General features: G+C 41.4%; 1 protein-coding gene across 13 annotated transcripts in view; it reads left to right on the top strand.

The window, feature by feature from the left end:
- Nucleotides 1–26,834, top strand: part of rapgef2b (Rap guanine nucleotide exchange factor 2b) — a 106,513-nt gene that overhangs the window by 56,157 nt on the left and 23,522 nt on the right. For 8 of the 13 annotated variants that reach the window (XM_071457595.1, XM_071457597.1, XM_071457594.1 and 5 more), the window contains 2 exons: nucleotides 5,983–6,000; nucleotides 21,801–21,932. The exons of 1 other annotated variant lie outside the window; for it this stretch is intronic. In XM_071457595.1, the coding sequence (XP_071313696.1) occupies nucleotides 5,983–6,000; nucleotides 21,801–21,932 (150 nt within the window). Of the gene's footprint in view, nucleotides 1–5,982; nucleotides 6,001–12,803; nucleotides 13,501–21,800; nucleotides 21,933–26,834 lie in introns of those variants that run through there. 4 more of the 13 variants (XM_071457599.1, XM_071457601.1, XM_071457606.1 and 1 more) reach the window with 3 other exon arrangements.

Here is a 26,834-nt window from a genome sequence, read left to right as displayed (position 1 = left end):
CCTTCTCCCCTCTGTGCTTTCTTTCCCTGGGAATAGGAAGCAAAGCTTTTTCACACTAATGATGTAAATACCCAGCATGCAGAGGTTTTCCTGTTCTGCACAATTTCACTGCATTCCCTTCATTGCTGACGTTCCCTTGGGGGTTCTGTCAGTGTACCAGTTCTTCTTGGAACACTGTGAAACAATCCCACTTAAAAAGGAAAGATGCGGCAAATGTCGTCGTCCTCCTGCCTCCACGCAGCCCCACCCTGTTTCCTAAATTTAGACTGGCTGTGTTTTCGATTCAAAAGACTGCACTGAACTTTCTCATGGCCTGACATCTCCCGTCACACACTCAAGTCTCCTCCCGCTAGTGCCGTTCCTGTGGGAAGGATGGAGCGCCGCCATGGCAACCAGCAGTCCCAAATGGGCTCTGCTCGAGTGCACTTAGACGTACAGTAGGAAAGGGAGCTAACTTAACACCAGTAGTGCACTTAGAAGTACAGTAGGGAAGGGCGCTAACTGAGCTAACTGAGCTGCTGCTGCAGCTGCTGCTGCAGCTGCTAGTGCTGCTAGTGCTGCTGATGACAGAGGGGTGGAGGCGAGCAGAGCGACAGAGAAATGAATCTGGGCGGATGCTAAGCTGACATAGCAAGCTAATCTCCAGAATTTAGAATGCCAGGCACCGCTCAGATTTTCCTTCCTCCTACCCCGAGGCATATTTAGGAGGTGAGAAATGCACCGAGGAGAAACTTGGGATTGAAGAAAGGAAATCTCTCCAGCAGGCAAGGTTTTTATTCAGCTTAGTCACTCCTGTGAAGGCAAATGTGAGGCCAGGTATGAAAACATCAGAGGAATCACTGGTTTGAAGGCATTAAAGCTCTTTCAGTGTGATGAATTCTGTAGAGACAACAGATTTATTTAAGGCTGAGATGATTATTGTCAAACTTCATTACTTTCCTTTATCAAGGTGATGTATTTAATTTGCTTGTTTTCTCTATTTACCAGTCCAATGTGCAGATATACAGTGCACAAAGAAATAAGATCAACTCATGTAGAGCTCGAACGATTAGCCATTTAATCAGTCAGTCGATCAACAAACATAGCTATTTTGATATTAGATTAGTCTTTAAGGTCATTTTTCAAGCAAAAATGCTAAATATTGTGTGAATGCCATGTTTTGAACTGTTTGCCAGACAGAAAAAGATATTTGAAAATGTCATTTGGGGATTTTGGAAATTATTATGTTTGTGTTTCAGTAGTGTCTGATGTTTAATAGACCAACGACTAATCAACTGATTGAGAAAATAATCACCAGATTAATTCATAATGGAGCCCTAGACTAATCATGTTGTTATCTAGTTCTTATCTCAAACAGGATTTTTCCTTAATTCGGGATACAGATACAACAGTGCTGACACAACATGATTCCTGTCCCAGCTTGCAGAGCAATCAAACCAGCTTTGTTTCATTTAAAAAAAAAAAAGTGATTTCTGCTCTGATCATGAAATTGCTTCTATAAATGCAAAGATCATTAAGGGAGCAGATTTGTAAATTGAGCTTTGTGAGGATCAGATTATTTGAGATGAGATAAATTTCATAATAAAAAGGGAAATATTCCACTTCATTTCAACCTTAATGGCTTTTTGAGCATTATGAGATGTGACGCACCACTGGCAGCCTTTGTCCTCAGCGCTGTATTAAATCATTATCCTGAAAAGAAGTCTTCTATGATAGTAGCCGGGCAGCATTCGCATGCAGCAAGAGCAGGTTGTAACCGCAAGGTCACAGGTTCGATCCCCTGTAGAGACCAGACAGTCTGTGAACAGCTGTGTGAGCTGCTGTTGTCCCCAAGTAACTGACTGAACATGCTCAGTCATTGTGAGTTGCTCCGGAGAGTCCCAGCTTAATATCTAAAATATAAATGTAATGCTAACCCAGTAGAGGAACTCCCAGTGGGAGTGCTGACACACACACACACACACACACACACACACACACACACACACATACTACCCCCAACCCCCATTCTCCACCACGCGCTGAAGCAGAGCTATTATCTGTATGAAGTGAGGATTATTAGGCTCTCAGGGTTCAAACCTAATGCAAGTTATTTCTTTCATCTGTAAACACAGTCTGGACTCATGAACACTATCCCTGCAATGAACTGATCATTTGGATCTGTCTGGTCAATTACTATCACTTTGAAGACCAAACCATTAGCTGATTAAGTTTACAGTCAATCAGTTAGTCAGTCTATCAGTGCCACCTCCTCATGAAATTAAATGCTTCACAATTAAACAATATTAATAACACGGACTCAGACATGAGATCAGAGATTAAGTAGGGCAATGAAAACATATGTTTTTGTGATTGTTTTAATGTGTCATAAATTCACTGTGTGTCACTTGCATGGTTGTTTTCAGAGCCTGGAGAACCTGAAAACTGCCTCTTTTGTTGTAGGCATGGATAAGAACAGGTCATCAGAGGATGTGAGGGGTCTGTCGGAAATGCTTCTATAAAATAGCAATAATCAGACTGCGTTGCTGTTTAGTTTTCACCTCATTATTTAATTTAAAATGTGTTCATGGTGTGATTCAGTAGTGATTAACAGACCTGTCCTGTCTATGTCTACATCATTTACAGGTGGTTCAAGACTAGTGGCTGCCGGGAGCACTTATCTTAACATTTGCCACATTAATCAAAGAAATATGTGGATTTATTTGTGTTGCCCTTTTTCTCTCACTGTTTTTCTGGCTCTGGCACAGGAAGATAACATCCCCATTCTTAATCCCGCCTACAAAGCTGTGATTTACTAAATTGTGTTTGCACCTGGGAAAACAGCAGCTGTCAGTGAGCGCAACACCCAACCTATGTGAATCACTGAAAAATTTGAGGATTTTGGAGTTTTGAAGTTGTACTTGAGTCTCAGGTTTTTTTGTGGCTCACATAGTTGTGTATTACAGTAAATCAGGCTGCTGGTGATAAGAGGGAGCATTAGTTTTTCCAGCTTCCTCCAGTAAGTGGCATGGACTGACCTTTGCAATATTTCTAAGGGGAAAGATGGCACTTTGGCTTCACTTCTATGCACTGTTCAGATTTAGTATCAGTCAAAGACCACACCTACTTTTATGTCCTTGTTGGGTAACATTAAAAGCTTCTGTTTTAAAATATGATGTAAATTCTTCCTCTGTTTTACTTCTCTGTCATTTTGAGCTTTATAGTTTTATCTCCATGTATCTAAGGGAAGTTAAGCTCTTGCCCCAAGTGTTGTGCTTGAAAAGGAACACAGATATAGTTTAATCTTAAATTTATAGTTTGTCATCATTAGGAGCAAATACGACAATCCAGGGATTTAAAGGGCTAAGGATAGATGAATAAAAATACATTTCTGTTTCCATAGATGTGTCCCGGATAAATCAGGGCAGTGAAAGAGGACAGTGTTTAGAATTCAACACATGTCCTGTGTGCTCAGAGCAGTGGGTTAACACTTGGGTGCCTTGTTCACAGTGGACACCAGTTATTTCTAGCATCTCTCTCTCTCTCTCTCTCTCTCTCTCTCTCTCTCTCTCTCTCTCTCTCTCTCTCTCTCTCTCTCACTCACTCACTTACACACACGTACACGCACGCGCCTGCACAAGCTTGATCTTTATATATTCTCCCTCAAAAAGGCTCCTAATCTCCATTTTTCAGTAGCTCTCCATTTTGCACTTTATCTCACACACGTTATCTCTTCCTCTAATATCAACAGCCATTTGTGCTGTCGAACCTGACACGCATACACACACACAGACACACACAGATTTACTCTGTGATCTCTCACTCAGCCACTCACTTAAGGCCTTTGTGCAGATTGTGTCTGTCACTCAGTTTGAAATGAAATGTTGATGTGGCTGCTGTTAAGGCCTCATGTTTACTGAGCGCTACGCTCCTGATCTTATCCAGCCACCTTATCTCCTTTACCCACTGTCCTCTTTCTCTCCCCTCCAATCCTTTCTTTTAAACCCCTCCTCCGCCCCGCACACCACCCCAAACTCTGCGCAGATGAGTTATATTCCTCCTCTGGGTTTACTCAGTGGCCAGGAGGGCATCCAAGGCCCTAAACAGCTGTTCTATAATTATACAAGAAGCAGGAGGCTGAGACAATCAATACTCCTCTTACTCTTTTCCTCTGTCCGGGCAGCCTGGTGGTTAGTGAGGCCACCCCATAATCAGAAGGTCACAGGTTTAATCCCTGAACCAGCCAATGTGTCCACCAGCAATCGTGTGCTCTGTCGGAGCGTCCTTGACAATGACATTGGTCACTCATCTACTGACAGCTTTTAATAGCTTCAGGATGGAAGGAGAGTTACTGCAGGTAAAGATGTTGTCAGCTTGTCTGACAAGTTTCTATGTTTGAGAGGTGCATGTGGAAGATTTCACAACTTGCATGTTACCAGGGCTGGAAGATGAAAAATCAAACAGCAGCCAGTTAGCTTAGCTTAGCATAAAGACTTGAAACGGCTAGCTTGGCTCTATCCAAAGGTAACTAAATCTGCCTACCAGCACCTCAGCTTCATAATTGATACATTGTCTTGTTTGTTTAATCCAAGTGTAAAAACAATGTTGCGGTTTTACACCGTTATTTCCCCCTATTTCCAATCTTTAAAATAATCTAAGCTAATCAGCTGCTAGCTGTAGCCTCATATTTAGTGTACAGACACGACAGGGGCGTCAATCTTCTCATCTGAATTTCACCAAGAAATCAAATAAGTGTATTTCCCATGATGTAAAACTAGTGACGTCCCTCATCCTGCCTGTGAAGCTAGTGTTAGCATAAGCAGCTAAAGTACAGGGTTGTAAATCACTGCTGTACTATCTTGCAAAATGTGAGCTACATTCATGTATTTTTATCCAGGTAAACAAGGTGACTTCAAAGTAGACTGTTCCCTGGTTAACTGGGTTAAAGAGAGACCTACTGGCACCAGTGTCAACCTCGCAAGTCAACAGCTGCATCGTTTCATCTGATTCTTTTTATGAAGAAAAGTATACTGTATGTTTGGCAAATGTTTGATACTATATAGTGTATGTAGACCTACAATACAGACCTGGACAACAAAAGTAAGGCAGTGTCAATACTAGTAAGAAAAATTGCAATTGAACATTTTGTCCAATTCAGAGACACAGGACAAGTCGTGTCCTTTGCAACAGAAATCAACAATTCACATAAAGACTGGTCTTTAAATTTGAGACCAGTTATAGTACAGTGCCTAGAATAAGATTGAGGCTCTACAATTTGAGGTAATTAAATCACAGTATTCAAAGTTCATCTAGCAAAGATATAGTGATTTCCAAAAACCACTAGACGTAGCACCTCTTCATTAAAGGTATCACTGTCTGGCTAGAGGTCGAAAATGTCCTGCAGTGGTAATGAGGAGGTTGAGAAGTTAAAGTCATCTGTTCAGTAATCTGCAGGCATGCTACAATGGAAGGATGTGTGTGCAAGACAGAATAATAATGCCTGTGTCTGTGTGTTCTCTACCTGTCCTTGGCTAAGAGTACTGAGAAAGTTGAATTTTCACCTTGAATATTCATTAATCTGCTGCAGCCTAGAAAGAAAGATTTTTGCCAGTAGGTGGATATAATCTTTGTTTTCAGTACAAATTAAGTTTTTGTTTAACACTGAAAAGAATTGTCTTCCTTAACACAGGACGTTACCTGTTTTCACAGAAATTACTGCTACTAAAAAAGCAGCAAGCATTGAAAATAACAAGAGATATTTATAAATATTTTAGACTGGAAGAAAAGTACGTCTGAGGAATATTTTAGGATGCAGTCTCATGCACCTACACTCTGTGTTCTGGTTGGGCATTTTTTCTCAGTATGCTGCAGAACATTGCATTTTAACATGTCGGGGAAGCTTTCACCCACAATATCTCACATCCTTGACTGGCAGGCGGCATGTTTGATAACTTTCATCTCCTTCTCTTCTTTTCACGGCTCTCTCCTTAACCTGGCTCCCAGGAATGCAATAAACCTCAGGTACCGTATCTATTAACAATTGTCTGTTGTGTTTACTATATGTGAGTGTGTGTTGTCTGATTTTCTGCGTTTTCTAGCTGTCTGTGTTTGTGCGTCTGTTGGTGGTTTTTATCTGTGTCTGTTCCCCATTTGTCGTATCTGTAGCTACTGGTAGACTTCCTTAATAAACACCTTCCATTTGCTGGCAAGCAGGCTGATAAAGGCGAGGAGGGAAGCCTGCACCACACTCCATTTTTATCACCTCAATAACAACATGAATCGAATTCCTCTAAAACGGTCCTGATAAAAAAAACAAATGTATTACATACATATTTATTATCTTGTTTTGGATCTGAAAATAAGCAAGCTTGGTTGAGAATGGACCTCATCGTGTTGCTAAGTGATGATAGAGAAATGATAAACGTCACTCCTGGTGCAGCTTATGGGCCTGTAAACTGAGATAATGGCGACAATTTACCTGATTGAAGTGCATACTATATGAAACGCTGCTGATGTGCTTGATAATGGTATTGACTGTCTTCAGGCTCTCTGGATTATTATTATCCCCACTGTGTGGGTATGGTTCTAGTGGTTCTTGCCTCTTTGTTGCAATGATCTGCTGATGGTGATGTTAATGTGCCAAGTGTTTGATTATGATGGCTTTGAAAGGTACTTACCCAAGCATAAAACAGATTGTTAAAGACATCTCACATTTTTGCTGCATGGACTTCAGTTATAAAACATGTAAACATAGTATCACCATTCCCTGTTAGGTCTGGAGCCAGTATGTCATATCTCAGTATTTCATCACAGGGTCCTGCAGTGTCCGGGCAGAAATGGATAGCAAGTAAGAGGTTGAAAAGATCAGAGCTCAAGGTGTTGAGCAGTCAGACCTGCTGAGAAATGCGAGAGCAGAGCGAACAAACCTGCCACTCTCGGCCGAGGAAAAGCCGAGCTCCTATTTTTAGAGCTGTCCTTTGTGACAGCCTGCTCTGCTTCAGCTGTGCAGAGATACAAAAGCCTCCGTTTTGAAAAGACATTGTGTAGGAACTGCAGGGTTGAGAGCAGAAACAGTTCATCATCCACTTTTTTTTTTTATTGTTTTCTTTCCTCCTGTATTCCATGTCTCACAACTAAACATTTTCAGTTTACTGTAAGAAAACCAGAAAATACTGAATAATGATTCAAGATGCTGAAAGCAGTGAGTTATTGGCATTTATGCTTAAAAAGTCACCTACATGGTTAATCAGTCTTTCAAATTGTTGCCGATTAATTTTGTGTTGAGCAGTTAATCAACTAATTGTTTCAGCTCTGGAGCGTTTACATTATTTTTAAATTAGTAAAGAGAGTGATAATGACTTGATTGTCAAACATTGTCATGGTGATTGATAGAAGGCGACATAGATAATTTATTTTCTATAGTATCTAATACGTTAAATACACATTTTGAGTTGTAGTTAAAGTTGCTCTTCCTTTGTTTCACTGAATTGAGCTCTCAAGTAGCTTATCTCCTTTTTAGCACAGACAGCAGAAGCTGAATCTGCTTTTATAGTTATTTCTGCATATTTATAGCAACATATCAAACATTATGCTTTGATGGAAATAGAACAGATATTTTGGGCAGAGTTCATACTGGATAATACAGCTGAAACTGTGCCTTGTGCCAGTGAGGGAGCCGAGCTACTCATTTACAACCAGCTGTGATTCATTCCTCAGCCAGTGTTATAGGACACACTAACTGACATTTGATGTGCTTTTCATGTCAGTTTTGACATTCAAAGACCTTTTTGAAATAGAGTATTTTCAAAAGGGTTGACAGATGACATTTATTTAGATGGTAATGAGCTTGCATGGCAAGGATAACAAAGTATGCTGTTTTTGTTGTTTGTGTCACTTAAATTTGATCAAAATCTCTCTAAACAATTGATAGCAGAACTATTTGATCTGATGAGTGTTTAGCTGCTGGTAGAAAATGCTGGGGGCTGCAGGAAACCAATGCAGATATTGAGATAATGCCTAGTCCACGTGTCTGGGTGAATAAGAGTTAAAATAAGCTTTCCATGAGTCTAAAATACAATGTGTACAATTGTTGCTTCCTGTTGGGAGCACAGCGCCTGTGTGCATCTTAATGCTGAGGAAGACGATGATAAGAAGATGATGAAAGACTGCAATCACAGTGGTTTGGTGTTTTTAGTTCAGCTTGAAAAAATAGTCTGGCATACACACATGAAAAAAGAGACTTAATATTATTATATTCAAATGTTTGTATCACAAAGTCAATGCTGATATTGTCCATTAGCATATCTGAGTAAGAATGGAGAATAAAACTGGCTTAGAGCATAAAGTTGCACAACAGTAGAGCCTGTTAGAAGCTAGCCAGAGCTGTTTCAGAAGTGCTTTCTTAAATCTGTACCTTTAGTTTATCGTTTGCATTTGACCTTCTACTGCTAAAGATTGCCTTTGCCTATCTCTCCATTCTCTCTGATATGTAATGGAGAGAAACAGGAACATTGGGCAAGAAAGAGAAAGGTGACACTTGCTTCCTGTAGCTGACTGCCTCACTAAGACCACCTCATTCCAGCTCCCCTCCCCCTCCCATCATTGTGAAGTTAAAGACTTCCAGTTCATACACTTCCACAGTTAGTCTATAACCTGATCTGGAAACCTCTAGTTAATCATCAGCTTTTCACTCACTTGCCAACAGTCTTACTTCACCCTATTCTCTACGAGCATCTCTTTTCATTCCCCATTTTGATTTATGCTCCTTGTGGCAGGTGCAGGGGCATGACAGATGTTGTGCCCCCGTGCACCTACAACCATAATCTTTTAAACGCGCCTGGCTGCGTGTGTTTCTGCCAAATTATTTTCACAGCAGCGTGCAGGTAACAGCTTGATAAATGAAATAATCCCTTGGGCTGGAGCAGCTATGAAATGTAGTCGTTTTATTAGATCATCTTTCTGGTTCTAACAATGCTATTTAGAGGTGTTGTAATGGGACCGACATCAAGGATTAATGCACTGAGCTGGCAGTCAGTCGCGCTGTGTTTCCTCCACATGTGGCTTCCTGTTGGCTTACATACATGAACGATGTCAGACACAGATCAATAAGTTGAGAGTATGTTGTGTATGTGTGTGTACATGAGTGTCCGTGTGTCTTGTTGAGGATACTGGAAAAAAACAACCTGCTCACTCACTGCAAGTCAGATAAGATTGGGAGCTGAAGTCTCAGTGCAAGATGTTGTTTTATTTGTGAAGACTGGGACTGGTTGATTCTGTATGTGCTGTTGGATATTCTGGCTTTGTGTCTCCTCTGTACTGCCTTGATATCCTGGTCATCTTGGGTAGTAAATCCTATACGTGCCACATATTTGTCAGCGTTAATTACTCCTGTCAAGACCTGTCTTTTTAAAATCAGTCGCACAAAACTCCATGTAATGTAAAATGTAATGTTTAGTTGGAGAGAAATGAAAGCATTCCTCAGGCCTGTGTGTACTCTCACAGTATTTCACTCCCTGTGTGAGCTCTCTTGCTACCAAGCTAGTGTGGATATGGGGGTCATTAAAGTTCTAATACACAGAATGTCAAGTGAGGAACTGAAGTACTGGTTGATAAACTCAGACATGAGGTCCAGATACGACGAAGTTAATTGGTTCATGTTTTTTTTTTTTTTTTTTTTTTTTTGTACTTGATACTTGTGAGTATCTGAGCATGTGTTATAAATGTAATTCATTGAATGCATTTTGATGTTGAAGGACTGTTTTTATCTCAGCTGTGTTATAATTGTAATGCAGAAAAAATTGCAGAAAATGTTCGTGTTGCTCATGTTGCTGTATGCTCTGTAAGACATTGACTAAAATCACTATCGAAATGCTTGAAATGTGAGTGTGAATGTAAAGCGCTGGATTAAGGCGTTAAAGAAGCTAGTTGACATTTAAAGATGTTTGCCATGTAATGATCACTTTGTCTGTTATCACCCTCGAAACACTTGCCTGGGTGTGTGTGTCATGTGTTTGTGCACTGGTGTGTCATCTAGCAGCGTAATGAGGTTTTTATGTCTCTAATGCTACGCATCAGCAGGCAAAAAAACATCACATGGCCCACCCTGTAAATGCATGGGACAGTTGCAGACATGTCAGGTTCACAGACTGTTTACAAATGGCAGATGAGCGCCCCCACCCCACCCCCTCACCCCACTTCACCTCATGCATTTAGCACACACTGCAATTGAGCATGAGTGCATTAATGTTATTCTCAAGTGGCGTTTTTCACATCACTGTCACAGTCGTCTAAGATCGATGCTCCCCTGACTCTTTCCCTTTACATTTAGCTTGTGATTAGTCAGTAAAAAATGGCTTGTTTGTTCCTAGAGAGCTTTAAACAAGGGGGGCTGGGCAGGAAGGACTGATATTCCCCAGATGCAACCCCGTTGCCCCGGTGATGTAATGATGCCACGGCCCTCTCCACCCCCCGGTGATTGTTTGAGACGTTAATGACCCGGCTGCACAGCAAAGCACCTGAGCTTTTTTGTTGTTTTGATACATTACATCATGGCTCGGGGCAGGAGAGGTGATGTCATACCGGGTCTCCAGCTTCCCTCCCCCACCATCGCCTCCCACTCACCTCCCCGTTGCTTTGACTGGAGCAGCTCCAAAACCAGCTAGTAGTACTCTGCTTTCTAGGCATTGTCTGAGCCAGAGCAGCCAGGCTCTTTATGCACCATAACAAAAAGCTCCAGCCTCAGCTGTCTGCGCACACAGAAAATTAATGTGTCAGATGTTTTATTGGTTTTATTGGATTAGCTGTTGCTGTCTTCAACTGTGCATTAATGGAGGTCAGAAACTATTTTTATATATTTGAGAGTCTGTCAGTGTTTGTATAATTTTTTACACAATTTAAATCTGATAATTAAATTTAAAGCTCAGAAATAGCATCATGAAAATATACAGCTGCAATCAAGGATTATGTTTATACTCATTAATCTGTCAAATAATTTTTGATTAATTGTTTAATCTTGAAAATTAAAATGATGATGAAAATTGCCTCAAGTCAAACCTTCAAATTGCTGGTTTTGTCCATTAAACAGTCCAAAATCCCAACATACAATGAATTAAACCAGAGAACAACAGATCTTCCAGTTTGAGAAGCTGGAACCAGTGAATGCTTGGCATTTTTCTTGATACACAACTTAAACTGTTAATCACTCATCAAAATGATAATAAATAGTCCTACTGATAAACTGATGAGTAGTTGTACTGCTAAAATTATAATTTAGCTGTTCATATTTTTGCTGAAGTGTTGAGTTTCATGCAGTTATTTTGTACTACCATCAAAATGACAAGAAAATAACTAATAGAACAAGATGAAAGACAATGACTGACAACGTCAAAAATGGAGGACAGTGGATTGACAGCAAAATGACATATAAGAGAAATAAAAAATAAATGTCATATCTACAGTTTCAAGCGTGAAGCTTCTTGGTGATGTGCTGCTTAATCTTCATTGTCTATAGAATAAATCCTAACAGTTCCATTTGGTAATGTTAAGTCCTTTTTTGTGAGCCGAATAGCTGGTTATGTAGGGATGTGGATATGAACTGTAGCAGGTCCGTTGTTCATTGTCTTGGTTGACCTTTAAACCCTCCTAGTTCCCTGCAATGTGTTTTTGCCGCCCACCTCACATCTCTGTCTGTCAGGAGACATTCATATATGAGACCTTCTGCATCCAATATCCAGAGTCTCTAGAGACACGGCCTGCCATCTGAACACACACCCACACACACGCATGCATAATACGCACACATATTTTCCCTCTGCTCTTGCTCTCACAAAGCAGAGGAGTGTAGTGGTGTTGTTTATTTGTTATTTGAAGCTGTGTCAGTGACGCTGCTTGCACATTGTAGTACAGCTGAGTGAAGGTGAAGTGGGAGAGTCTATTGCCACTTTTTCTGTCTCTTTCTCTTTTACAAACACACTCGCCGCCTCCATTTCGCCATGTCTCGCTGCCTCCGTCGCCACAGCAACTGAAGGCCCTGGAGGGTGTGTAGGGGGCTGGATGGGTGCGGGGGGCTTGTGCTCACCCAGTTGCCATGGCTATTCCAGCTGAGTGATGGTGACAGAGTGACATCATCGCTGTCAGTCTCTCTTGTTTCGCTGCTGTTCTCCCTCCTGTGCCTCTATCTTCCTCTCTTACTCCTTTACTCGAGGAACGATGCCACTCCATCTCTCCTTCTGTCTGTCTGCCTCTTTTACTCACTCTTTCAAGAGGAAGTGCTTCTGTCTCCGTTTCTGTCTCCCCGCCCAGGAAATGGCTTTCCTTCATGCGGTTACCATGCCAACCTGCTCCAGCCGCTGTCTTGTGCCGAAGTGAGCGTGATAATGGCATTACTGGCACTGCGCTCCTCTCCTCCCTCCTCATCTCTCCATCCTTCTCTCATCAATCCATCTATTTCTCTACCCTGCAATTCTTTTTCATCCCCCCACCGCTCGTCTGCACCTCCTGCCCGTCGTTTTGCTCTGTGTGTCGTCTCATTTCATCTCTCCATCTCATCTCTCTTCCTCACTTTCAGTTTCTCCTCCGCCCTTCTCCTCTTTGCATCTCTCTATCCGCGCTGGGGGCGTTGTAAGCCCTCCAGAGGAGCACAGCCATCGTGGCCGCTCTTACAGCATCACTGTCAGGCAGGGAGGAGGTCCTTACTACCCCCCCCCCCCCTCCAGTTCCCCCACCACCACCGCCACCATCCCCTTCCCCTCCTCCACCCCTGACACACATACACACATCCCCCTTGCCCCCGTTACAAACAAACCGCTGGGTTTAACGTACAGTACCTCGGTGGAGGCTGCAAGCGTCTCGGTCTTCAAATAATCTAATGGTGCATAAAGGCGTTTGTGTGTGCGTGTGTTTTCGTGTGTGTGGCTTTACTTTCGGGTGAGGGAGGGTAGTGAGAGAGAGAGAGAGAGAGAGAGAGAGAGAGAGGGAAGGCGAAGGGAGCAAACGTGAGTGAAAGTGTTGTCAGCCATTTTTCTCATCATCTTTTTTTTTTCCTGTTTTCTGCTTTATTATCGGCGCGCCGCTGCTCCTCCGGCTGGAGATGTGATTGTCAAGTGCGCGGAGAGAAGAAGCTGCCTTTTTCTTTGCTTGGATAAAAGGATTTTTTTTTTTATCTCTCTCTCTCTTCCTCCTCCTCCACCTCCTCCTCCTCCTCCTCTGTGGTTTTAAGATATTTCTGTGGGAAGCAGCGGGGAGGCTGGAATAAACGCAGAAGCTGGTGTTGGTTTGGAGAGTCTAATCAGGCCAAGGAACAGCGGATACTCCCAAAACTGTCAAGCCGCCGCCTCCTGCCAGAGAGACGGTGCAGCCGAGGGAGGGGAGAGGGCAGCTGGCTTGGATGAAGATGGGGGTCTATGCTGTGGCATAGAGCAGGTCCGGGATGTTAGATTTTAGCCCGGTGAACATTTTTTCATTATGAAACCATTAGCAGCGTCAGACAGCAATGGAGTCCCGAGCCAGCAAGATAAAACCCCGGTAAGTAGCCTATCGACGTGCAGTGTTTTCTCCCCATCGTGCCTTTTCTCCCCCCCTCGTTTATGAGCCACTAGATATGATTACTGGCCATATAATGGACGTGCATCGGATTTCTATCGAGCCTGTACAAGATGAATGAACGCAGGGCAGACCAAGGACGAGACAGCAACCCGAGCATGTTGATCAGAGGCTGATTATTGCCCTGTCGAGCCTCCGATGTGTGTCAGTGTGTTGTACTCGAAACGGCCGCCATGTGCTTGCTGTCACTCACGCACGCAGACACACGCATGCCTGCGTGGATTTTAAGGACTCAGTTGATCTTATAGGCCTATAGGCTACGGTTAATAACATATATTGGTACTTAATTAAAATATCCGAACATAACACGAAGGGTCAGGTCAATAAGACACACTATCCACCCCATATAGATAGGCTATAATATTTTTTCGTTTGGTTAAAGGCACACACACACACACACACACACACACACACACACACACACACATACACACGGAGATGTATAGTGCAGATCTGTGTGTGTTTAACGCCCGACGTCTTTGCGCGCAGTATGCTTTGCAACGCACTGTGGTGACAGTATTTGATTGTAGGTCCTTAGGACGTGCCTGTGAAATGAACCACACCAGCCAGCCGACCACACCAGATGCCATTTGCACGGAGAAGAAAAGAAAAACAGCAGGCTATAAGCAATAGATCGGGGTGGTTTGATGGGAGGTGATGTCATGTGTGCAGGGATGAAGCTGCCCTAAATTCAGTTATCCCACCTTTTAGCCTCCATGAGCTGTTCCAGCCCTGGTAGCTTCGCAGTCAATGATGCAGGGTGAATTATTTTAAAACAGAGAAAGAGAAAACCGACCCTTTGCAAGATCACTCTTGATAGTATTAGTCAGTGTCTAGTCTTTTTTGTTTCATGACGATAAGCAGCTGAAACACGAGTTTGACCCAGCAGTTCATTTGCCGCCGCTCGCTGGTGGCGCTGTCCGTGGTGCTGGCAGCAGCCGGCAGCTCCAGCAGACTCTCGGAGGCCCGAGCTGATCTGCACTTGAACGGTAAACGGATTGATCGGCTGTCAGCGCCGCTGGCATCTCTCACACACCGGGACCACACCACATTACATACTTACACACACACACACACGCGCAGGCAGGGTTGTAAATCACACTGATGGACGATTCATGGATCACAGAGCACAGATGCCATACGAAAAATCACCGTAATATTCCTATAATAGTCATAGATGTGTCATTGTTGATGACATATTTCATCCACTTTACACACAGCTTGTGCAGCTTCCCCCACTGAGGCCTTATAGGGCCACTAGGAATCTCTGCAGATGCAAGCATTCTCAATTTCTATAACCTCTTAATCTATACAGTTATATATTTAAACATCTTTCATGAACATTTTTTTTCTACAGTGGATACTTAGGAGTGCAATGCTATGTGTTTAACTGCCAATTGCAGCCAAAGGCAACTCTCCATAAGTGAGGCTAGTAATACTGTCTACATGTCCTACAGCCTTTTATGTCTTATGTAAAGTACTTGCCTTGTTTTTGAAAAGTGCTATACAAATAAACGTGCATTGCCTTGTCTTGCCTAAACTAAATCTTTTAGTAGGCTCTAGGGCTTTAACATGCATACATAGTGTGCTATTAATTTGTATGCTGATGCTGACTGTACTTTTTACAGTGTGTAATATTTTAAGACATTCCTTGGCTGATATGGTTAGACCTTTATAGTCTATAGGCATAAAGATGTGCTGTGTCATTTGAATAATCCCTTTATTGAAACAGATATTTCAACATTGATTTGACTGTTTTCCAGTAATCTCTCCAAAGCACAGAACCACATGGGTGGTAGCCACTCCACACACTTAATATCCTTAAAACATTTATTGTGTGGTTATTATAGTGACTTTTAACAAGGAAAGGCAAAACAGCATATGTACATTCAAGTAGCACATCATTCTAATTCAAGAATCATTAATGGCAGGATACAGTCATTCCTACAGCCAAAGCAGGACTACAGTCCAACATACATGCACCTCATGTTGAACTAAACCAGCCAACAAGCCAGCAAGTTAACACAATAGTAATTATGTTAAACACTGGGAAGCGTGAGTGCCACAGTCTCAGTTTAGCTCATTGTACAGTTGGCTGTCTCTCGGTATGTGTAAGTTAGCTACATATGTTGCAGTCAGGACACATGGGACTAAAATTTAGTATTTGATTTTTTTGATTTTGGCACTGATTTATTTTTATTGACATTTTTAATTGCATTTTTTGTCACAATCTTGGTAAAGGTCTTTATATTCTGTATTTTCAGATTGACTATATCTTTCCTACTCCTTCTCTCTATCCTCTATCTATCCTCCATCTTTTCTCCCATCCTCCTCATTTCTTTTTTGTTTTCTTATGTTTTTAGCATATAGATGGAGTCTTGAGTAAATATTCATTTAGCCCAGCAGGAAGCCCACCATGGGTAGAGTCAATAACAGCCACCATATCCTATTACAGTAATGACATCACCATAGGGGCGCATGACCATTGGCTTCAATGTGTTTAATACCCAGATTGCTTATCTTTTCTCTGGAGACCTGTGATTTCCATTCATACAGCTGCATTTTATCTTTACTGCAATGAGGCACATGTTGACTTACACAGTCACAGTACAATTCATGTTGATTTATCAGCTTTTTATGGACCTTGATGGCTTCATCTCTTTGCGATAGCTTGGCCATGAATGCTGTCGCCTTATCTTTGAACATTTTATGGAACTGATGTGTATATATCGAAGACCTGTGCCCAAATGTTTTAGCCTTGCTGGGCTCAGATAATAAATCAGATGGAAATTGGAGTCAGTGACTTGACACTGAGAGCCTTCTTTGTGCTGCTTTTGTTACCTGTTTTGTATGTGCCTGATAAGTGAGTGAAATATATAAATTTCATTGCTCATAACCCTCATCATCTTATTGAAAACTGTCAGTAATATGAACACTGTAAAAACAAACATATATTTTGAATATTTATTGATTTGTTGCACTTCCACCAGTATACTTTTTTCAGTGAGCAGCACCTGGAACAACTTTGATTGTAACAGCAGTATAGTGGACTGTATTCCTCATTATAGGTAATCATCTCCCCCTGTAACTGCTAGCTTGTGTGGTGCTGAATGGTAGCACTGTAACTAGGGAGAGGAAAGCCCAGAGTGCATATCAGGCCCATTTAATCGGACACCCTGCTGAAAGGGTTTTAATCTCTTGATCCATGAAGCTCAGGAAAGCGAGAAGCTGCCACCGTGGTCAGGGGAAACTCTGGGATGTGTCTGTTGTCTCTTTTAACAAGCAGACAAAATTAAAAACCACATCTGAAATGTTTAAAGGAGCAGTGCAGCTGCAGCAAGTTTGAATTCAGAAAGAAAATAAAAAATCCTTTTCTTGTTGTGTTTTGCTAAATAATTTAAAACTATTAGACTAGCAATTTAAATTTGTCTGTTCTCAGTGTAAGTGGGACTCTCTTACAGACTTAGCACTCCATGCAGGGTTGCGTTTCTGAGCTTGGCCACCCACAGCATTGGGCATGTAGTGTAGTAGCACAGATTCACCCCCAGCATATAAAGGCGGTAAAGAGATTGAGAGGCAGCCAGCGCTTCCACCCAGGGCTTCCACCCAGCAATCTAGGTCATTAGGTCTACAGTGTAATTTAAGGAGCGCCACATCTGCTCACATGTAGGCAGAACTGAATGTTGTGGCTTGAGCATTAGAGCGATGCTTAATCCTCCTGTGACAGCTGATTCTATGTATTTTCGGTTCGCGGTTCTGCAGAGCTCGCTTCATTTGTTTGTGAGAGAACGCTGAATTTGGAGCACAGGAGTACAGAGGGCTCAATTAAGGTAGGAGAATGCTCATAATTTGATGCTGCGGTCGATGTTGAGCATATTAGAGACAGATTTAAACAGTAGCATGTTAGTTAAGACTCCGCAGATCGATGGGGTCAACAATGCACGGTGCATGTATTTCCGTGTTGTCGTGCCACTGATTGGAAAAGTTTAATGAGTGCGTGTCGTTGTTGTGCTGGCATCCGTCTTGACCCAGTCTTTTGCATACCATTGGGCAGAAGAGGTCAATGGACCACATGCTTATGGACTGAATGGACCCTGGCTTATTGACCAACAGACTGATGACCTAAATGAGCGGAGAGAAAGGATTAAGCGTTTATTATCCTCTGCCTTTATCCCTCTTTCCTGCCCTCCCTTTATCTCTCCCTCTTTCCAGGGGGAGGGCCTTGTATGCGGGGGGGTTTGTTTGAAGGAGGTGGGACCTTTTCTATCTGGTTGTGGAAACCAGTGGGGATATTATTATTGACATGTAGACCACTCCAGTGCCTGGCTGGAAGGCCATATCGACAACCTCCACATGACTGGTCCTGTACTCTCAATAATGAGAATATTCAATTCATTTCCTCCCTGGTGAACTCCCACTTATTGAGCGTTCAACCAAAATTTTAAGAATATGTAAACAACTGAGGATTTACTTGACGCTGATGTTAAAGTTGATTCCCACGTGGTGGTGATGCTTTTAGCTACAGTATTTGTTTTTTAGTTGACTTGATCTGACATGGACATAACATAATAGCATAATAGCATTGTAACTGCAACATATGATTATGCACAAGCACCAGATGCATTAGATTTATTATTTGTAGCAAAATGCTAATATACAACAGGAGGCTTTCAATGTATATTCCTATATATTCTTAAAGGAAAAGCCTGGTTAAATTCTATATCCTTGTTATTGTCAGCAAAATACCAACTCCCAGAATGTCTTAGTCCCCCACGGTGAAGGTGTAAATCTTTAAAATGGGTCAAGAATATATTCACTTCAATTAAAAAAAAAGGCTGAGTAATTTCCTAAAACGTGTATTATTTAGAAACTACTTTCAGCAGCAGATTAGTACACATTTACAATACTTGTTCATGAGGTCAGTTCTTTGTTGGTTTTAGTCATTTTGTGGGATTTGTTGACCAAAAGAAAATCTAGACATTCAGCAGAATTATTCCTTTTTATTACATTTTTGACTGTATGTTAAACCAAACTTCCTTCAGCATAATAGTAAAGTTGAAGTGTATGTTTGTTTGTCTCAAAATAAATTTAAATGGTCACTGAGGCACCTCCAGTGTACATGTACCTTCACGTCTGAGGTTTGTTACATGAGAATTATACACTGAACCATGATCAGTTTTGGTCCCAAAAGTCATCAAAAGAAAACGTAATGATGCTTTATCGCTGCAGTTACAAACAAAGACATTCATCACACAAACACAATATTGTCTAGCCAGAAATAATAACGTAAAAGTCAGCTGGAGGCAGTCAGAGTGAAGTCGACCAGGCGAGGGGATGGGAAAAAGTAGCCTGAAGGGGGGTTAGTGACTGGCTGGCCCCTCTGGTCGACCATTTTGGTTAGTGCAGCCAGCCAGATAATTAAACGTGATGGCAATCTTTGACACAGTGTAATCACATCACACCTCAGTGCCACAGGAGCTGCACTGTCTGGCTCTCAGTCTCTTCTCACCGACACACAAAGGCACTTTGTGAATAGACGAATCTCAGATTCTAATTTCCCCTCACAATCAGCTCAGAAATGTCTTCAAATAACTTGCAACACCTTCTGCAAAATCAAGTCAGTGTCTCAGCACTTTCAGGGTCTTCATTTTTATTGTGGATCATGAATATTGAGAGGTCTTTTAGTCAAAACCAGTTTCTAGTATTCCACATTGATAACTCTGGCAGCAAAACACTTCCCCTCGCGTCTCCAAAACTCTTTAATTAAGCTATAATGCAGAGGAGCCTCAGAGGCTATAGCGATGGACGTTTTCCTAAAGTACGTTGGAGAGCAGATGATGGCTTCAACCCATTTACTTGCAAATGAACCTCCAAAGATGTATTTCTATCCAATCTATTCCATTTGTCGTCCAAGTTAGACTTCACACTGTCTCTGCTGTTGAGACCAATTTCCAAAACTATCTGAGGCTGTGTAGTTATTTACAGCCCAAAGTGCATTTTGAGGCAGAAGATGCTGACACCCAGACTATGGTACTTCAGAGACCATTTTAACTTTTATGGTTCAGATGAGAAAAGCTGAAAGCCTCTGTAGTGACTGTACAATGTCCAGTGTCACAGCTGCACCAGGATTTACTGGAGAAAACTTTGTCTTTCTGTGAAAAAACTTGGTTAAAAGTTTTTATCATCTAGAGGAAGACTTGAATCACCTCACATAAATTACATTCCAAATCTTGTTTACTATCCACATCCGAAGTTATACAGCATGTAAAAAAAAAACTCTAAACTCCCTCTCAGGATGTTTAGATTTGGCTCTGAACAGCGTGATGAATGAAGCAGCCTAGTTAAATCAGACACATTTGACTTTTAGGTGTTAAAATGTAATATTGATGATCTGCCACAGCCAGAAGTGGAGTTGAAAGTGGTTCAGACCGGTCTCCCTGCTGAGGATCAAATATATATTGGTAAATAAAACATTTAAGTCATAAAATATTCACATCTATAGACCCCATGAACCAGTTTACGCAGTTTGATTAAATTCATAATTCACCCTTCTGGCATTCAAGTCAGATATGATGAATTTCACTTGAAAACACAATATATTGTATACATTTAAGATAATATATAGAATATCATTTGAAATGAAAATGTTTACTGCTTGACATTGTAAACTATCCAAATGTTACTATGGTTTATGTAAAGAGTTTGAAATATGAAATTAGTGATATTCATTATCATTACAGATATAATTTTTAAAAACAAAAACAAATAAAAACAAAATGTTGGTTACTTAAATGATTATGATGATTAATCATTTATCAATCTGCTGATTATTTTCTCAGTTAATTTATTGATCATTGTGTTGTCAGAAAATTGTGAAATAAAATAATAATACAAATGTTTGTTATTTTTCTTTAAAAATGACTTAAATCTTTAATATATTATGAAAAATTACAACTATTTTACGTGTTTGCTTAATTGTTTCGGCTCTTCTTAAAAAACGCACAAAAGCAGCACACAAATATTAATTCCAGCTTTATTTGTAAAGCGCCAAATCATAACATACATTATCTCAAACTAACTAATGTACTTGCTTTATTCAGCTCCCTCCTAAAACTTCAGTAGGACATTTCTGATGTATTTTACATTACAGGGTCATCTCCATAGAGAAGTGGGTTGGCTCATTTAAAATATGGATAATTACAGTGGGGCTTTCTGGTACTTTATACAGTGTGAATTACTCAGAGGGGTTTCCCCCATTACTGCCTGGTGTTCATTTAGATTATCCAAGTTGCAGGCTTTAATTAGGGTATTTCCTTGATGTATGCAGCTCTTCTTGTTTCTTTGCTCAGTTCATGAAAGAAGTTCCAGTGCATTTAACAGCTAACAGCTGATATCTAATAGTGTGTCAGAGCAAAAAGAAAATGTGTCACCAAAGTTTTGGTGTTTTTCTCGGTTCATTTTTTACTTTGTGACTTCTAAACTAAAATCATGTGGATTTTTTTTAGACCCTTCAGATTCAATTCCCCTTTTGACATGCGCAAAATAACGTCTTGATATGTGGTTTTATCTGGCAGCTCTTTAACTGACACACAGTGGGAAGGTGAAGAGGAGGGGAATGTTTTTCAGTCTTATAGATGTCTTTGACAGAGTCAATGAAGTCAGATGATTTAATTAAGGACTTCTGTTTTCTGTTTTTCCCTTTGCTTTGATAATGAATTATGTGTAAAGTTGAGCTCGTGCAGCGGAGCTAATTAAGGTTTTTTTGTTCCGTTAACATTGGGCAATCACACCAGTTAGAATAAAAACAAAGATAAATCCCTTTCATTCAACCATTTATTTCATTCTTTTTAGGCTACTTTCCAATTAAGACTTGAGGAGCCATATTTTTATGGTTGGTGTATAAATCAAGTGCGAAACATCCATTGACTGACTGCTCAATTCACCAGAAAATTTGCTTAACCAATAATAAGAAACAGCAAGCTTTACCGTGTGTTGACTTTAAAATATACACTAGGGGCGAAACGCAATAATATCCAAGCAGAGAAGACAGTGTGTGCAGTGTTGTGTCATATTTCCAGACCAACTGAGGCTCAGCATGCCGCTAAGTGTGTTTCCAAACGCCTGGCAGTCAGCACGAGTGTCAGTGTGAGTGACCAGTGGTGGCTGCTGAGCTGGCTGATACTGACCATCTGTGTGTATGTTGTGTGTGTGTGTATGTGCAGCTCCCCGCAGACTTCAGCAGACTTCACCTGGCCGACGGCTTGCACCCACAGGTGACCCACGTCTCCTCCAGCCACTCAGGATGTAGTATCACCAGCGACTCTGGAAGCAGCAGCCTGTCAGACATTTACCAGGTAAGGCCTCCCCACCCTGGTGCTGGATCCCCAGCTTGGATTCCCCCCGGGTAGCTGAGTAGGTGCAGTAGCTTGTCAACTACGAGTTAGTAGATGAGGTCATAAAGTTGAGATTAAACTCCCCTAAATGTTGGTATCCAACTTTATTTATTTACACATTTAAACATAGAAATAAGCTTATTTGCTTTTTTGCTTAAAGTTACATGAGAGGACTGATACCACTAATGCTTTGATGGCAAATATGAAGCTAGCACTAGCAGCTAGTTAGCTTAGTTGAAAGACTGGAACCACAACACATGTATAACATGTTTATTAGTGAGCTTTAGACCAACAGACAGAGCTAGGTTAGCTGTTTCCCCTTGTTTCCAGTCTTTATGCTAAGCTAAGCTAACAGCCGATTAGCTGGCTGTAGCTGGCTCCAGCTTCATATTTACTGTTCAGACATGAAAGTGGTATCAATCTTCTAAATGTAAATCTTAAAAGAAAAATCTAAAGTGTATTTCTCAAAATTCTCAAAGAAACAGTTTCTCTGTGGAAGTTTTTTACATGTACATGTTAAACTCTGAGTTAGTTCATATTTGGCTTGTTGAAATACAACAATAATCATACACATGATTGTAACCAAAGGGGAAATATGTAGTGAGAGAGACAAATGACCTAAATTTTGATTAACTTCTTCCACAGTGGAATTTATTTTCCAGTGTAAGCAGGACTGTATAACCTGTACATAGTGTAAAAGGAACTGTGAACCAATGTGTCTAACCCAATCTGTGTGGATAAATGAAGTAAGAGGGTTGAACTAAAGCCCAGCTCATATTATTCCTACTCTCCCTGGTGAAATGACAAATGTACCTCTGGGAGCACATGGTAGTCTCATTAAGAAGGATGACAAATTTTAGGAAAGAATGTAAACGCTTGGTAGCCAGATATGCTATAAAACACTAATGGGACAGTGTTTTTGCAGAGGGGATGATTAGCAGACAGGCTGGTGGCTGCGAGCAGGTGGTCCAGCCGACATCCTGACTCCAGCTGTGCCTCTCCTCACCTCAAAGCAGAGGTACAGAACTCCCAGGGAGCTGTGACGAACAAATGTCATGTGATAAGGAGCTTTATGAGCAAATTATCAAGAAAAAAAGAAGGAAGGAAGGAAGGAAGGAAGGAAGGAAGGAAAGAAATAAAACATCATTCAGCTCAACAGAACACACGTACACAAATTCTCGTGACTATGGACGTGCCCCAAACCCTGCAACTAATCCTCTTAACACAGCGCACTCACCCCATTGGCTCCCACCACTGTCACCTGCTGTGTGCCTATTTATGTGTGTTTGTCTGTAAGTGTGCTTGTGACTGTGCTCAGGGGCATCAGTCACAATCATTGCCGTTTTGTTCAGGCCTCTTTCTGGCTTTTGTTTGTGTGTGCAGGGGCATTGAATGTCTGAATACAGCTTTATAATAGCGCATTAGGCCAGTTTGAGTGAGTGTTACTGTAGAGATATGTGTGTGTGTGTGTGTGTGTGTGTGTGTGTGTGTGTGTGTGTGTGTGTGTGTGTGTGTGTGTGTGTGTGTGTGTGTGTGTGTGTGTGTGTGTGTGTGTGTGTGTGTGTGTGTGTGTGTGTACGTGTTTGGCCATGCTGTCGCTGGCTGGGGCAGGTTGAACAGGCTCTACTGTCCCCAGTCTGTGATCCTGGTCTTAGAGCCATCTGCTAGCAGCTCTCTGGCAGGCAGTCTCTTCATCTCTCTCTCTCTCTCTCTCTCTCTCTCTCTCTCTCTCTCTCTCTCTCTCTCTCTCTCTCTCTCTCTCTCTCTCTCTCTCTCTCTCTCTCTCTCTCTCTCTCTCTCTCTCTCTCTCTCTCTCTCTCTCTCTCTCTCTCTCTCTGAAACACACACACTCTTCTTCTTTATTATCCTTTGCTGGATCCCTATACATACAGCTTTTCACTGACCTATAGCAAAAACTGCTCAGTCCCTGCTTACGGGATCTACTCCAACACTTTGCTGCAACTTTGTTTTGTCTCAGTGTCTTAATCCTTCTCTCCTGTCACAGGTGATCAGACTTCTCTGCTCAGCTCAGTGGTGATTCACTGATGTGTGCTTGTGCTCCCTCTACCTGTAACACTTTTGTCAGTATGCCAGCTGTTTTTTTTTTTGTGTGCATTCTGCCTCACACTCCTACATTTCCAATTTAGAGCTGTGAATTTTCAATTGATATAAAATTAAGTAGTAATCATTTGAGTTATTTCAAGGCTTTTTAACGTTTGCTGGATTGAGTGCCTCAGATTTGTGGATTTGCTGCTTTTCTTTGTCTTTAATGATAATAAACTGAATGTGTCAGGGGTTTGAACTATGAGTTGGACAACTTAAGCGGTTCAAGTGTGCCACTTTCAGCTCTGGAAAATTGTTCATGACTTTTTATATACAAGAGGTGTCATTGATTAATCGAGATAGTAAGGTAGTAAGGTTGTCCTGATGGCTAAGTGGTTAGGACCCTGAGCAGCAGGTCCCCGGCTCGACTCCTGGCCGGCCGAACCCTTTACTGCAGCGCTCGCTCTCTCTCTCTCTCTCTCTCTCTCTCTCTCTCTCTCTCTCTCTCTCTCTTTCTCTCTCTCTTTCTCTCTCTCCCCCCCCCCCCCAGTATTTCATGTCTCTCTCCACTTTCCCTATTAAATAAAGGCATAAAAACTGCAACAAAAGAAAATAATCATCAGATATCACCCCCCTGACCTCTCAGATTTATCTCAAGACCACTTGAGGTAACTGCTGCACCAGCCCTTGTAATGACGATGAAGTGGTTGTAGTTGAATGAAGAAGATCGGTGGTCTTTTACCAATCTCCAGGGATGAACAACTGATCTCAATCCTTCTTCCCTAACTTTTGGACCACTTATATTCAGCACACAAAATTAAAATGTACAAGCATTAAAAATTGAGAAAAGGATTGAAATTCATATCTTCCCCTCCTGGGGTACCCGGCATGACTCCTCAAACTCTTTGTATTATGCTATATTTCTTTTCTATCATTAGCTAAAGTTGCACCCTGGTGGTCGAATTCATAACAGAGCAAAGTAGATCACCAGTGATATTGGTGGTCCTCACTGGGGCTGCTTTTGAATAAGCACACCATTGCCTGGTCTTTACACTTGAGACCACAGGAAGTTAATGGTACAAAGAAACATGGTGGTATTAGATCTTAACTGTAGACTACATTGCATTTTTCAACAAATAGCTGAAGCTGGTATAAAGAGTTGCTGAGGACATAGCAGTGCAGTTTTGTGATGAATCTCTACAGCCTCTGTCGGCCTCTATGACTGAAGCACCATACGAAGAGTACCACATCGTTTTACGTCACTGCCAACATGGCGCACTGTTTTGTGTCTGAATAAATCATGAAATTGGTCCTTCAGAAGGACTTTGAAAGCATTGATCCAAGAATAGCCCTGATGAAATATTAACAGCACCTGACTTGCCCACTGATTCTTAATGCTTACTGCACATTTATGGATTGTTGATGCATATATGACACGAAAACGAGCCTGTGCACGAATACAAAGGCAAGCAGGCGGCCTTTGCTTAAATGCAGCATGTTGGCTCACGGATCTTCAGCGTTTTTTTTTCCTTGTTGAAGTCAAATGAAGTAATTGTGAAGGAATATGCATCCTCACTTCTCTTTGGCGGATTTATGTTTGTTCCTAAATATATTGTCTGCAGATAAAAGGTGAACCTGTTGACTCTGTCCTCTGTCCATCTGTTGAAAATTGGCAATGAATATGCAACTGTGGTTTGAAACAAGGAGTGTTCAGGGAATGTTTCAGATTATTGTATTAAGTCCTTTCATTTTCAGTTCTGGAAAGACATTGTGGTTTTTGCAGACATTTTGATACTACATATCATTTAGTTCCTTTATTCTTCATTTTTTTAATTTAGTTTGAGATAAAATATACAACACTGCTTGTACTGTTTAATGCTCCTCACTTCATCTGTGACTTTCCACAGTCAAAAGGCCACACACATACACCCACATCATCTTTGCAGACCCTGACTGGCCCCACCCGTCGGTGATGCCCAAATGGCCACTCAGACACTGGCCTGAATCATTAATGAGCCTTTTGCACATGGCGTTTGAGGAGAAATGACATAGGGTTTCGTTGAGAGACCGGGTACGGGGACTCTGAGCTTTGAAAAATTAAAAGCAGACTGACAGTCTGGGAGGTGAAGATGCGTCTGGCTCTGAGATTTTGTGGACATTTTGCAAAGGCAACCTTTTCTTCCCTTTCTATTAAGAAGCTTGAGGTTGAGCACCATACTGAGGTAGGAGTGGTTAGTTATCAGGGCTTTTTGTCCTTTTTTCTAACTGCTTTGGGTTATTGTGTGAGAAGGTTTCATGTTGTGAACCAGGAGCTTGAATCAGGCAATGTGGCCCCTCTGTCATTTATGGAAATATTTTCTTTGATGATAGCAGAGGAACTCCGTTAGTATCGCTCATGCACAAGTAATTGCATTACTTTCGCTCCTCATCTTTGTTCATTTTCCTGGTTCCACACATATTGCATCTTGCGCTTTCAAAGAACAGGATCTGGCTGCGAGGCAGGCGGCGAATTTTGCTGAGGGGAGACGTGAGGAAGGTTGAGAGTTAATGAGCCTGGTGCTATGCATAGCAGACTGTTTGGTATGCAGCGTTGATGCCTGTCTTTCTCATACTGTACTGAATACCTCTAATCCATTTCATGAAGTGGGTCAAATCTGCACAGCAGTTTTACAGAAGGTCTTTTTTATTTTGGCTTTGTTTGGCAATGTAGTGTGTTGCAGCTGATGTTTGTACTGTAAAATTATTTTAACAGTGTGTATGCGCTAACCTGCACCATAGCATCCTTATTATGCTGAATTTTTACATAAATGAGTCAGCTCT

The sequence above is a fragment of the Trachinotus anak genome, unplaced genomic scaffold, assembly GCF_046630095.1.
Source record: "Trachinotus anak isolate AG129_WGS33_773 ecotype Australia unplaced genomic scaffold, CSIRO_AGI_Tana_v1 ptg000021l, whole genome shotgun sequence".
NCBI classification, from domain to species: domain Eukaryota; kingdom Metazoa; phylum Chordata; class Actinopteri; order Carangiformes; family Carangidae; genus Trachinotus; species Trachinotus anak.
Note: the sequence above shows the minus strand (reverse complement) of the source record. Positions and strands in the feature narration are given on the sequence as shown.